Below are 14081 nucleotides of genomic sequence, written 5' to 3'. Positions count from 1 at the left end.
GAATAACATTGACCATCTTGTGACAATTCAGTGTTCTGCTGGGAAACTTCTGGACCTGGCATTCATTCATGTGGATGTTACTTAGACATGTAGCACCCACCTAGACCAGACCAGGCACCCCCACCCCATAGCAATGACACTCCTTGATGACAGCAGCCATCCCCAGCAGGATGCACTCACAAAAACACTTTTGGAACAACTCAAAAAAAACATGAAGAACAGCCTACCCTCAACCCATAGGACCCAAAGGCCCCCCACTAACAACATTCTGTTGCCAGACACCACAGGACACCCTCAGAAGGTCCATGTCCATTCTCTGATGAGTCACAACTGGTTTGGAAGCACAAGAGAGACCTACACAATATTGGAAGGTGGTCATAATGTTAAGCCCGATCGGTGTAATCACTGGTGTGGCGTTGCTCTGAATTATGCTGCTAAAATGCAAGTCAGCTGTGTTGAGTTTCTCCGTGCACCTCAAAGAAAGGCGGCTAGAACTGACCGTCCTCCGTCGGAGCCGGAGCTAATAAATGTTTAACAACAGCGGCTTTTACTGAAATCACTCCAATGCACAAAAGAGAGACGATGTCTGAGCAGACGCTTTGCAGGAGGCACAAGCAGGCTGAATTTGTTGTGCATGTCTAGCCGCCGAGAGACGGGAATGATTAAGGCCATTATGGTAATGACGGTGTTGTGGCCTGCGTCGCCCTTACCCCCTGTGGTGTACAACGGAAACAGACGCAAGTTTAGGTGTAGTCACCTCGTTAATTAAAAATTTCCCCCCATTTAGGCACAGATTTGTAAAACAGCTGCTAAATGCTAATGTTGCTCGGCCTTTTTTTATTCTTTATTCTGTTTTTATTTAATTGAAAACTCTGAAGAATGTAAATGAACCTTTACCCTGCAAGGTCCAGGTTTAATTCTGCAGTGGAATAAAATTCTGGACAAAGTTGTTCAAAGCTCGTTACACTCCAGAGGCCTTGAACAGTCTCCATGCAAGCACAGCTACATCTACAGGACTGTTCTACATACACACAGTGTGGTACTGACTGTCGGTTATGTGGAAGATGACGCTGCAGCAGTGAGGGACGAACAGACGGAGAGACTCAGCGGGATGACACTGCAAACACAAACACACAAGCAAAAAGGCATGCGCGCGCACGTCAGAGGCACGCACATTCAGATGCCCAAGCACAAACACGAGAAGAAAAATTAGGCGACAGTCAAAATGAAGGCATCAACACAATACATGAGCATGTGATTAGGCATGACCTTTCATTTGCATTGCATTGCACCTTTCTGCAAATGCACCTTCACCACATCATGCACATATGAACCACGCATGAATCTACATCATATTTAAGAAAGGAAAATGAGATGCAGAGATGCACCTGTTCAACAGACGCGCATACCTTTGCTGCGGCTCTGCACATGTCGGCCACCATCCTGCCCGACACACACGTCTCAAAGATGTTGGAGGTGGCGAAGCTATACACCTTCTGCAGCGCAACCTGAAATGAAGGTGAGGTGGAAAAAAAAATCTTCACACAAAATCTAATAGTTAGCGTTTGTTAGCATAAGTATTATGGACTGTATCTTTAAAGCCCCCTTGGTTCATCCTTGGATATCATTTACTCAGCGCTAAGTTTGAGATTTTTGAACACAAGCCTTATTGTCTCGTGTATTAGAGTGTAAATGATTGATAGAGATAAAGACCTTCGCAATCATCCAATCACGCTAATCATTCTTACTACTAGTGACTGACAACGCTGCGGAAAGGATCCCCACGGAGACAGGCGCGTGTAAACAAAAGCCCTGCTTGAGAAATGTCGCTCTGACACCTTGCGGGAGGTGATCATTTGCGGGGAGACAGACAGAGTGAGCCATCTGGGGAAGAGTGGGGTGACGTCACAGCTGGAATACAGATAGCGTGGCTTACAGGTATCTGGAAGATTACACGCTTGCACATTCCCAAATTGTGGCTATGTCTCTGCAAATGCGTGACAGAAACACGCTGAAGTTGGAGTCAGCTGGGCAGATACTCCTGTCTGTACACAGCACCTTGCAGAGCATCACTTTTGCAGTGCATATTTTGACCAAGATTACCACCTTCAGACAAACAGGAGATGACTTGGCATTGGTGCACAAGAATGCATTGCAGGATAATGGTGAAAACAGTCACCATTATGGAGATAATCGGTTGAGGCAAGCTACCTTCCCTGCAGGATTACCTGGTGTGCCCTTCTTGTTCAATAGTGGACCGACTGCAAAGCTTTTTATCCCAATAAAAATACTTGGGAAAATGAGGCCCATCTTCAAAAGTCACAAAGTCATGCTTTAAACATTTGAAATGCTTACAAATAAGACAATAATCCAACAATTGTCATCAGAGGTCGACTTCTTTAGAAGCTAGTGTGTTTGTTTGGGATCACATTCCTTATAGTTAGAAGCAGATTGAGAAAATGAGTATTCGCGGTCCTTGAGATTAGCAGTCTGAATTAGAGACTGATAAAGAAATGTTTAGTTAAGGTCAGAGTTCAAGGAAGGATTTGGGCATTAAGTGCGGTTTATAATTATGCGGGACTGGACAGCGTAACCTATGCATGTAGCTTACGTCGGTGCAAGCTATTTATACTTGTGCCTCGTCAGTCTGGCTCGCTCTGTAACAGCGCCTTCCAAACACTAGTAGGCGCTGTGTCTTTTTTGCCAGTCGGCTTAATTTTTGTTTCTACTTCCTGCTTTGCTTTCAACAATGGCGACTGAAACTTTCGCCGAAATTTCGCAGAAGACCAGTCGTACATATGTGTTGTATCTCCGAACCTCCTCAGCTAACCTCTCCTCGATGTGTTTGATCTTTATTGATCCAAAACAATCAATTCAGGAGATCGAGAAGCAGCCGGAAAAAGTAAAACGGAAACACGCTACTACCAAGGGGACCAATCACAGCTCTTGCGGTCTGCGTTGGCGTGACGCGTAGTTACATTTCTGGGGAGGTTTACGTCAGGCTACGGCGTTGGGGTCTGCGTAGGGTCTGGGCTGACACCGGGTAACAACACCCACTAACTTATGTAAAGTGGGTGTTGTTACCTTTAAGACACCCTGAGACAATCTAGGAGTGCATTCATGTACTACCTTGTATATTTCAGTAGAGCACTGTGTTAGAACAGTGCTAACAGTAGACGACAGGCCCAGCTCCACGAGGCTCTCCAAATGAGTCTGGGTATCCGTCTCCATCTCGTCTCTCGTCTGTTCCAGGGTACTGCTGTCTATCAGAGCGAAACATCTGCGCAAGTACACAAGGACATGCACAAACACACAAACACGCGCTCAAAACACTTGTCAAAACTGTGCGTCGACAGCGGCATGATGAAAAAACAAAGCAACAAAAACAAAGACCTGTTTCAGCCAGCGACACTAGCGCATTTCAAACAGAAAGACGTTTCAGTCGCTGACAACAAGGCTTCACTAAGTGACACTCCGACTTGCTAATTTATCTCTACCTGTCCAGGAACTGCAGAATGAAGTCTTCAAACTCAGCCGAAGCAAAACACAGATCTTTTTCAATCTGCAAGGGAGACATCGAGATGATGCATTAGAGTATGTGTACGGTACTAGCGTGCTTTGGTTGGTTTCACTGTATTTAAGGCGGTTTTATGGATAAAAAGAGGAAGATATAGGTATCTTTACACATGAACTCATGGTGACTCAGAGAGAATTTCCACTTATGAAGTCATGTGTACAACGAGAGTGGGCTTCTTATATTTGAACACGGTAAACATGAAACCATATCAAAGCAGCACGTTTCTTGCAGAGAACTGTCAAATGCCTGTTAAATGTGCAGGCAAAGGTGATAGTTAGCTTAGCTTGGCTTGGCTTAGCTTAGCTTAGCTTAGCCTAACTTGGCTTAGCCTAGTTTAGCTTTGCATGGCTTAGCTTAGTTTAGCATAGTTTAGGGGAAACAGCTAACTGTTTCTTGCAGAGAACTGTCAGCCTGTTAAATGTCCCAAGGTGATAGTTAGCTTAGCTTGACTTGGCTTGGCTTAGCTTAGCTTTGCATGGCTTAGCTTATCTTAACTTAGCTTAGCATAGCTTGGCTTAGCTTGGCTTAGCTTAGCTTAGCTTCGCTTCGCATGGCTTAGCTTAGCTTAGCTTAGCTTAGCCTAGCTTTGCTTTGCTTTGCTTTGCTTGGCTTTGCATGGCTTAGTTTAGCTTAGCTTAGCTTAGCTTAGCTTGGCTTTGCTTGGCTTAGCTTAGTTTAGCATAGTTTAGGGGAAACAGCTAACCGGCCACTTGCAACATTACATTCACTGCAAAACTCCAGGAAATACATGTTGCTGCTTTTACACTTTGATTTTACAGACTGTAACTTTGATGAGAACATTTAACTTTAAATGTACTGGTAAAATCTAAAATCTGCATGTTCATATACACACTTGAATGTGACACCGGTCTTCTCATCTAACTGACAGCACGGAAATGAAGAGGTGTAATTGTTCCTAAAGATACTTTAATTTCTTCGGACTCTGTCCCAGAAACGTCACCTAAATTCCTACTCATAATTTGATAATATAACTAAGTATAAATACTGTATCAATTCCTAAGAATGTGTCGTGTTTCATTCTGATCTAACAGTGTCTTTTATTTACTTCCGTTTTCACGCTAACTCAAGGCTCAAATATCTTTTTAACAAGAGCAAGAGACAGAGACAGAACGCAGAACAACATCCCAGGAAAAACAAGCACCAAGTAACAGATGCTTTTAGCTGGTCCATAAGTAACACCACGACTTGAACTCCCTATAAAGTCTTAATTGCGAATAAATCGCTGATGTGTGCGTACCTCTGTGAGATCAGTGTGTCGAGAAGGAGCAGATGAACAATCTACTAAAGGCACCAGAGTGGTGAAGGTGGCGATGAACTGGAACGTTATCTGGACAGAGAGGCACAGCGGGAAACAGATCAATTCACATCATCTGGAGTGATCACAGTCTAAGTTAAATTACTTACCAGATGTCTGTGGAATAACTTTTTTTTTTTTTTTTTTCAAACATGTTAATTTATTCTGGTGTGATGGATTAATATATTAAAATGAGCCCAAGAGAAAAGAGAGTCCATCCATTTTACAATTCAAGCAGAAACTGAAGGCTGGGCCACGTTAATTGCGACTTCTTCAAACTCAGATATTCATTCTGCTTTCGGGAATTATTTATAGGACAGACCTGAGTGTACAAAAAAGGGAATTTAATCAGCAGGAGCTGCATTGTCTACTTGTCGAACCCATTTCTCTTCATTACTAATCAACACATCCATTACTCACCATGCACTTGCTGAAGTCATTGGGGTCCACCCCTGGCAGCGAGCCCATGAGCAGCGGGAGCACATGCGCTCGGCCCTCTGGGTAATGGTTGCTAGGGGAAACCAGGCTGCGGGCCATGCCGATCATGCAGCTGAGCGTGGCGGTGAGGGTGTGCGGCTCAGTCAGGGTCTCCAGTGCCGCGTAGGTCCTGTCACGCACGGGGCGGCGAATAGGCGGTAAAGAGAGATGAAAGGGGACAGGTGCACATCGGTGTTTCAGAAAACAAGTGCGTGTTAATTGACGTGGTTCGGTGGCGGGTTTATTTGGCCGCCTCGCCGACACTGTCAGCGGTTGCAGCGGAGGCCTGATTGCTGCAATTTGCGTCAAAAACTCACGCTCCTTCTCTGAGTCATAACTCAGACAAATCCGACTGCACGCATCCAGTGTGACACCTCCTAAGGATATAATTAACTCTTGTGTCCTTTGCAAATAAATGCATCTGGATCCACTTAGAAATCGCAGAAAAAGATATGATCCCCATAAAGTATCTGCCAAAGAATCATCCGGCTCTTAGGTATTCCTTCAATATCAAAGCAATCTAGTATCTACAGGTTCACTTCAAACGGGAACAGCTTATACCTGATACTTAGCATACTTTTAACGGTGACGGTTTGTAAAAACACAAACAAATATATCCTAAAAACACAAGTTATAGCCAAATCATAGCCTGCAAAGTCAGTGAAATAACGCTCATATGAATGTTAACTTGAATTAAAATGATTCACTGCAGAAATCCATAAGACTTACTTCTCTAGTACAGGTGGTATGGCGAGCTCTGGTGTGAGCAGAGCCAGGTTCTGGAGAGCGTAGGCTGCATCTGTACTGCCAGTTTTACTGCAAGTCACCAGGAGAGGGCAGATGAACACATACAGTACAACAAACGCACACACTACAGCGTCAACACAAACACACGCGGATAATCACAAATGACCTGTCTTTGTCCAGATTAGGCTTGTTATGGCTGAGGCGTGTCAAGTGACCGAACACAGCAGTTAGATAACTGCCGGGTGGCACCGATTCAAAGCGCCCCGTCTGCTGGCGGTGGACTTTAATATCGAGACGAAACTAATAGATATAGAGTCTATTTGTGAAGATGAGTTCTGGCTCAAAGGACGTAGAGCTGGAGAAACTCTTGTCGTTATGCGCCGGTTATCAGGACGACTAATTGGCTCAGGCTGTGGAACAGAACGCTCACACCTACACCCACAGTGACACCTATGGCTTCTATTTCTGCATAAGTAGGAATAAAATCTATGGGCCTTCCCACATGATTGCACTTTCTTTGTTTCCAAATGTCATGTTGCACAGAATCACTTTACTCAACAATTAATATTATCATTAAATATATATATATTTGCTTGCGCGTCTCATTTACTCTCATTTGCTAATTTTTCTCTCCTATGATTAAAGTTCTACTACTAATTTTCTCTTCTGCTGTACCACTTGTTTTTAAAAAATTATAAATGTAGACACTTTTGAGCCCTCTTATATTGTGCGCCGTGTTCTTACCACTTTGTACAACTTTTGCTTAATGCTGTTAATATGATATCAATGACTCCAAGAGACCAAATGTCCGCACTAGGATTATGGGTTAACGTACATATTAATGTACAGATGCACAGAAAGTGTCCATCAGCCAAATAACAGCAGCATGTTTAACACGACCTTAGCATGCTAACTTAGCCCCGTGGTTAGCTCCACTCTCCACCACCACGTTAGCTACGCACCGCATACAGATAACGGTAGGAAACCATAATGTGGGCTGTTAATCTCACAGTGTTTTATGAAAAATAGCGTCGTATTGGCCCCAGTTGGTAAAACAGTCCGGGGAAATCTCCCAATAGAGAGTAACACACAAAAAAGGGCACAGATGTGTCTTTTCTTTGAAATTCGCTCTCATTACTTGTTTAATCAGTGAGTTCCTACTCTTATTCTCTGGTTTTATTCTAAATTCTTCAATATCATGGCTTGGAATAAGTTAAGTTCATATTTCTGTATGAATGGTTTCTGATAATACACCTGAAAAGACAAACTGAGTCTCATTTCAAACAAATATCCAATCTGGTTGTCCCGTGATTTGTAGTCAGTTCTTAATTCTGGCCCCCTCTCTGATTGAGTTCGACACCACTGCCTTATAGTACAACATTTTCGATGAGCTAAGTTGTTCCACCTTTCTACTGAACCAGATGAATGCTTTGAAAGTCGGAACATTAAAGGCCCCATTAAAATCCCCATGAAGTCAAATTTGATGTTGTGTTTTTCTATGTTACGTACTCTGTTGTATGTCACTTATTTGGTGCATGGCTGTAAAGTTGTAAAGGTGTTTTGTAAGTATTCGTAATAATGTTTCACAGCTTATTACATCCTGGAAGATTATTTAAAAAGGTTGATGACTCATCCTGAACTCAGGGGAGTATAATGATTTCCACATCCATCCCTCTCCCTGTGTCTCTCCTTCACCAGCAGAACTCTCTCTTACCAATCAAAGCACACCGAGGCTCCCTTACTTCCTGTCTTTACAGGAAATACAAACATGCTGAATCTCTACTTGCGGTTTTAACCACCAGAGTGCTGTACCTGAACATGGCCAGCAGGACGGCTCCGACGAGGCTGCGGGTGAACTCCTGCAGGTCTGCGTCGGTCAACCTTTGACATTCAGGAACCAGCGTGATCCAGCTGGGGGCGGCGTAGCGTTCCCGGTGCACGCGGCGCACAACGCTCGCCGGGAGGCGTTGAAGCAGCCGCATCAGCCGAGACTGCAGAAACGTACGTTTGCACAGATTAGCGTTATCACCCAGAGAGACATTCGCGCAGACTGCCATGAACAGATCTCGGGTATCGCTCTTTTCTGCCGCAGTTATTAGTTTGCCGTTAGAGTTAGGAAAGGCAGCCAAGTTCAGGATGACAGGTTGTAAATCAAAGGAGGGCGACGGCAAGCTGCAGAAGATGCGCTCGCAGTGTGTGCATGTGTGAGCCAGAGGAAGAGATTTACCTGCCAGCGGCCGTGATTGGAGGGATGGTAGAAGGAGGAAATGCTGTTGAAGAGGCAGGTCAGTTGTTTCTGTGCAGGGTTTCCTGGTCCACCCTGCCGGGACACAAATTAGCTATATAATCAGCTGCAAAAAAAACATATTTATTGAGTATTTTAAGAAGAAAAAGACCAAAGAGTGAGTACCAGAAGTGCCGTGATCCACAACACCAAATGCCCAATGTCATAGGAGTTGGTAAGATACCGCGGTGCCACCATCTGACTGACCCCGACCGGAAGGTTCAGACTGCGCAGGATCCTGGTGAAGATCTACACACGCACATAATAGAGAGTTTCACCTCATTCACATGGCTCAAATACACTGCCTGGCCAAAAAAAAAGTCATGTACAGTAGGCACTAGGCATGATGGGTGCATCACTTCATCCGCCTCTCTTCTTACCCTGATGACCCCATCACTCTGGAACAGGGTAAATCTGGACTCATCAGACCACATGACCTTCTTCCATTGCTCCAGAGTCCAATCTTTATGCTCCCTAGCAAATTGAAGCCTTTTTTTCCAGTTAGCCTCACTGATTAGTGGTTTTATTAAGGTTACACAGCTGTTCAGTCCCAATCTCTTGAGTTCCCTTCGCACTGGGTTGGGGTTAGGGTTAGGTTGGGGAAGAAGACACAGGTGAGTTCTCAAGGCTCTGGCTGGGTTAGGTTGGGGATCGATTGTGGGGAATGATTAGGGTTAGGGTTAGGGTTAGGGTTAGACAGTTGGTTTTCTTCGATTTGTTTTCACCAAACGTTTAAGTGATCGCCGATCAAGATCAATCAGGACTTTTTTCCAACCACATTTCTTCCTCGAAGATGATGGTTCTCCACTATCCTTCCAGTTTTTAATAATGCATTGGACAGTTCTTAACAAAACTTTAGTGGTTTCTTCAATCTCCTTAGATGTTTTCTCTGGTTGATGCATGCCAATGATTTTGACCTTTCTCAAACATCTTTTCCAAAACCACGGGATGTGTCTTTAGACATGGTTGTTTAAGAAATGAGAAGCTACTCATTGCATCAGTTGAGGTTAAATAACTTAATAATCACCCATGCAGTAATTATCCAATAGGAGGCTCTATGAGGTACCTATTTGCTTAGTCAAATCCAGGTGGTGACTTTTTCTTTTGGCCAGGCAGTGTATATATATATATATATATATATATATATATATATATATATATATATGCTCTCATAATTCTGCTAATGACTCACTGTGGGAATGTAAGGGGTCCAATCCACGTAGCCGATGTTATCGTTGGCAAGGCGAGCAAACAGGTTCACTAGGTGCTGCAGGACAACATCAGGCAAACAATCACTGCGAGAACATTACAAGGAACATTCCCAGAAATCAAGTCTGACATTCCAAGAATTAAATATAGCCACTTTTTTTTTCTTTTTTGGAAAATAACAGAAGCAGCGTTATTAAAAAAAAAAAATAGGGAAACTGTGCACAGCCAGGCTGCTTTTATCCAGAAGGCCGCATAAAAAGTGAAACTGAGGCACGGATGGAAAATCTTATCTGCATGCTCAGTGGAAACTGATAATGCGTTAACAACATTTCAATCATCGTCATCGGGAACTTTAGAAAAGTGTGTCCTTCCAAAGAACTCTATCCATTTGTAGGGAAATGGAAATCTGCATGATGCATTTCTCAGTAAATCAAAAATATATTTAAAAATCCAGCACTTGGTCTCTCAAATTTATGTGGAAATTTAAGACGTGGAATTTTCATTACTTTTAATTTTTACGATGGCATAAAATCTTTTACTTTCGTGCCAGTTTGTGTCGCCATGTGTTGCATTTTATCAGAAGGCTCACAAAGTGCCTCGCATACTGTGGAGTGTGTGCGAGCGTCTCACCCCTTCCCAGCTTGGCTGATTTTGCAGCGACATCCACAGATTCATTAATTCATCAAACCACAACCTGAGGAGGAAACGCACACAATAAAAATAGATTCACACCCACTGACACACACACTTGAGGCTGAATACCCCTCATCGATCTCCCGTTCCCCCAGTATATGAACTCATTCTCTCCCCTGTATATTCTGGAGAAGAGAGAGCGAAAGTGAAATGGAAAAATGGAGTATTAAAGATGATGTATTGTGGAAAACTGTGCGGGAACTGCTTGTGAATCCAAGAGTAAATCCAGACAAATAAGCTTGCAAAAATACACTGAAGAATGCACTGAAAGCTGTGAAAAGGCGTGGCAGCTGGACGCACAAAGAATGTGGAGAGACGAAGAAAAATACGAGGCGAAACAACGAGAGGGGAAGCACTGCTGATGTAAGAAGAAAATTATTCACTGAAGCCTCCGGGCGCAAAGGTGTGAACGTTTACAGAGACGGCAAAAGCAATGCATTTTGAAGTAACCTTACAAGATAGAACCAAATCATTATGTATAGAGATATGTTGAGATTTAAAGTTTGGAAGGAACGAAAAGGTTTAAAGTTTGCATTTAGGGTACTGCAGCATATTATACCTCCTCGTCAGAGAGCGCCTACATTTCTAAACCCTTTGTGTTAGCTTTGGCTCTGACAAGCTGCACTTGGCGTCCCGTTTGCTCAACGGAGCCACTCAAAGTTGGCCCGCTTACTGGAAGGCCTGGCTGTGTTCCTCCGGGGGCATGATGGTGGGCAGGAACAGCTCCATGTTGCTGATGGCCTTCTGCATGACCATGTCAAACACGCACAGCAGGGGTCGCCACTCGTCCAGCATCTCCTTGGTGGAGGACGCGGGGAAATACCTGAGAAGATCACAGGAGAACCAAGTCCAAATCGCAAATGGATGCTGGCGGCGAGTGAGGACAGCTAAAGCTACAAATACGCACACTGATCTAACAGTAGTATGCGGCTCAAGTGAACATCAAAGCGGTACATTATCTGCTGCACAAATGACTTGATCACAGAGGATGAGACTTACAGTCTGCAGCTTTTGATCAAAGCCTTCAAAATGTGTTCCACAGAGCTGCAAACAAGCAAGAGAGAGAGGAGTTTGTGAGTGTGTGTTTATGTCTTAACTACCTTGTGAGACCCACAAACCCATCACATACGGAAGTCAATTTTTTCATTACATATCATTTCTGATGGCTACCTTTTCCCAATTAATCTTTACGTCTTTTGTCCGACCAACAGTCCCCAGCCCAAACATGATCATATAAAAGTGTTATAAACAGAGATGTGGCGGCGCACTGCTGCAGTGGTTAGCACTGTGGCTGTGAATGCCTGTTTATCTCTCTGTGTTAGCCTTGTGATGGATTGGCGACCTGTAATTGGTGTACACCACCTCTCAGTCAATGCCAGCGTGGATAGGCTCCAGCCCCCTGAGACCCTCTACACGACTGATGGATGGATAAACAGCAAAGCAGGAAAACTTCATACCAGGGTATGTACAACCCAGATGATGCACTTGTATTCAAATGTAAACTGAATGCCCAAAGTTTTTAAGTTGCTTCCTTGGTTTTGCCTCCATCGTCCAGCCCACTGCACATACATCCGTTTTTAATTGGTTAGCAAATGTTTTTGGGATGCAGGGTATTAGCACCTCAACAGCAGGATGATCTAATGGCCACTAGGGGTTGTACGGACTAGCTGACTAGTCGGTTTGTCAACTTCACTGCTGTGCCAAGATGCTTTAAGCATCACGTCGACTAGTCACGTGACAATAACAACTGTCATCTACTGTGTTTTTATTAGTAATGTCACCAGAGACTAGTCGGCGTTGACGTCACACATAACAGTCAACTTTTAAAAAGTCTGAACTCGTGCAACCCCTAATGGCCACATGGGGCAATAGCGGTTAAAGGCTCTATTTGACAAATTTGCTCTCTAAGTCATTAAAAAAAAGGAGATTCATTTTTGGATTTCACATTTTAACTAGAATTATAGTAAAATTAATAACGCTCATTTGCAGCTGCAGCTAGCAGACAGCGACAGGAAAACCACTAACCTGATAAAATCCAACATTAAGCCCCGCTATTTATTTATCAGTGGATATGTGATTCTATATCTAGAACTGGAACTGTTAATCTTGTTGTATTAGTTAAAAGTCTGTTTCCCTGTCAGACACTTACTGGCCCTGGCCCCAAACAGAAAACGACCCCCAACAAACCTGCTGCAAAAAGATGGTGAGAGCTATGGAGGGTGTGGTTGGTGCATTTATCAATCTCGACTTCAATCACAAACACAAAAGGGACAAAAGCTGATAGATATTTTGAATAAAGTCTGGGCTGGTGGAACCATTTCAAAATAAAACAGATTAATTACAGAAAGTACATCAGGGCTGAGAACGGCGTTTCATCACGCACGCTACATGCAGACGTAAAACGACATACTTGGGAAACCAGATGAGCCCCAGGTGCTCCGTTTTGGAGTAGACGACTCTCTCGTACAGATCGTAGAGCGGTCGCCACGGCAACTGCAGGTCGTCCCTTGAAAGTAGTTCCTTCTTCCTGTTCGGAAAAAAAAAAAAGTCATTCGTCAGGTGTCCGGTGGGGTCACGAGGCTCCAGGCGGGCACTCGGATATTTAAGCCTTTGAAAGCCCCCCCACCCCCACCCACCGATGGTAACAGCTGAAGTCAGAGACTGCAGGGTGTCTTAGAGAGTCTGTAATTGTGAGGAAATGAGTCACGGCATTCACAGGCTGCGCTCGACGCGATTACCGTCAACTTTGTGACATGTCTGCAAACACGACGCACTGTAGTTCTTTATATTCATTAAATCATAATTGGATTGGTAGCTGCAGACCTCAGCAATTGGTACGGCAATTGACTGGTATGAAAATAATCTCAATTCAACCCTCCCATAAGGGGCTCCATAGAGGAAGGAGACATGACTTCTGACTTTCTGCGGGCTAACCACGTACATATTTCATGTTTCTAGGATTTGTGGCTCCCCGTTAAGCTGTTAGATTGCCCGGTAAATGGTGCCCCACTGATGAGCACTTTAAAAGCTTTAAAATTGAGCAAGTTTTTTTTTTTTTTAATCCTGCAGAGAACTTTTACATTGCTTTCTTTGTCCTATATTACTTAGTTCTTTGTGGAAATCTCCCTTTTTTTATTTTATTTTTTTAAATGGATTTAAACTTGCAGAAAGCCTGAGAGAGTCTCCCGCGCCGGAGAATATGCACAATTTCCACAACCCTCAGATTCCTCATGTCACCTCCTCTCGCATTCATCTAGCAGCTGGGGAGCACGCTATCATCGGGGAGATTTGAAAAATGAACGAACGAGAGAGACAATCAGAGAAATGACGGTGAAGCGCGAGGGATATTGAGAGCGGTGCCGCGAGGAAGCGGTCGAGACCTGGCACTTAATATACGGTTATCCCAGATCCTTCTCTTTTCATCTAATGGAAAACACTCAGACAAACGACGTCTACATTAAGATGCTGCTCCGTGATGGATGTGAAAATCGTGGAAACAACTGGAGACAAATGGGAAGTGATGAATGTGTCCGTCTCTTGGAGAATATCCCGGAGAAGTGGCGGATCTGATCGGAGAGACAAAATGGGTTCGGGGCTTAAGGACTGACAAATGTACTGTTAAGCCAACATGCTTCACAGCGGGTGCATCTCACTGCATGCGTACGTGTGTGTGTGTGTGTGTATGGACATTTGATCAAGAATTCTGCTTGTACAGTTATGAAGTATTTATACTTTATTCTCCTGAAACCTGAAACGTTTTACTCTACTAGTACATGCTG

At 43.8% G+C, this 14081-nt stretch overlaps 1 protein-coding gene across 1 annotated transcript in view; it reads right to left on the bottom strand.

Annotated features, from left to right (window-relative positions):
• Window positions 1–14081, bottom strand: part of LOC311504336 (proteasome activator complex subunit 4B-like) — a 39048-nt gene that overhangs the window by 21259 nt on the left and 3708 nt on the right. Inside the window, exons 3-17 of the mRNA XM_084567358.1 lie at window positions 12713–12829; window positions 11302–11346; window positions 10976–11125; window positions 10240–10303; window positions 9593–9667; window positions 8527–8649; window positions 8344–8436; window positions 7929–8107; window positions 6099–6185; window positions 5313–5499; window positions 4836–4925; window positions 3498–3562; window positions 3130–3280; window positions 1410–1508; window positions 1048–1117 (exon numbers count right to left, since the gene is read on the bottom strand). Of these exons, the coding sequence (XP_084423484.1) occupies window positions 1048–1117; window positions 1410–1508; window positions 3130–3280; window positions 3498–3562; window positions 4836–4925; window positions 5313–5499; window positions 6099–6185; window positions 7929–8107; window positions 8344–8436; window positions 8527–8649; window positions 9593–9667; window positions 10240–10303; window positions 10976–11125; window positions 11302–11346; window positions 12713–12829 (1595 nt within the window). The remainder of the gene's footprint in view (window positions 1–1047; window positions 1118–1409; window positions 1509–3129; window positions 3281–3497; window positions 3563–4835; window positions 4926–5312; window positions 5500–6098; window positions 6186–7928; window positions 8108–8343; window positions 8437–8526; window positions 8650–9592; window positions 9668–10239; window positions 10304–10975; window positions 11126–11301; window positions 11347–12712; window positions 12830–14081) is intronic.

Source organism: Chelon labrosus, assembly GCF_963514085.1.
Source record: "Chelon labrosus genome assembly, chromosome: 19".
NCBI lineage: Eukaryota > Metazoa > Chordata > Actinopteri > Mugiliformes > Mugilidae > Chelon > Chelon labrosus.
This window is presented reverse-complemented; position numbering and strand designations above follow the sequence as displayed.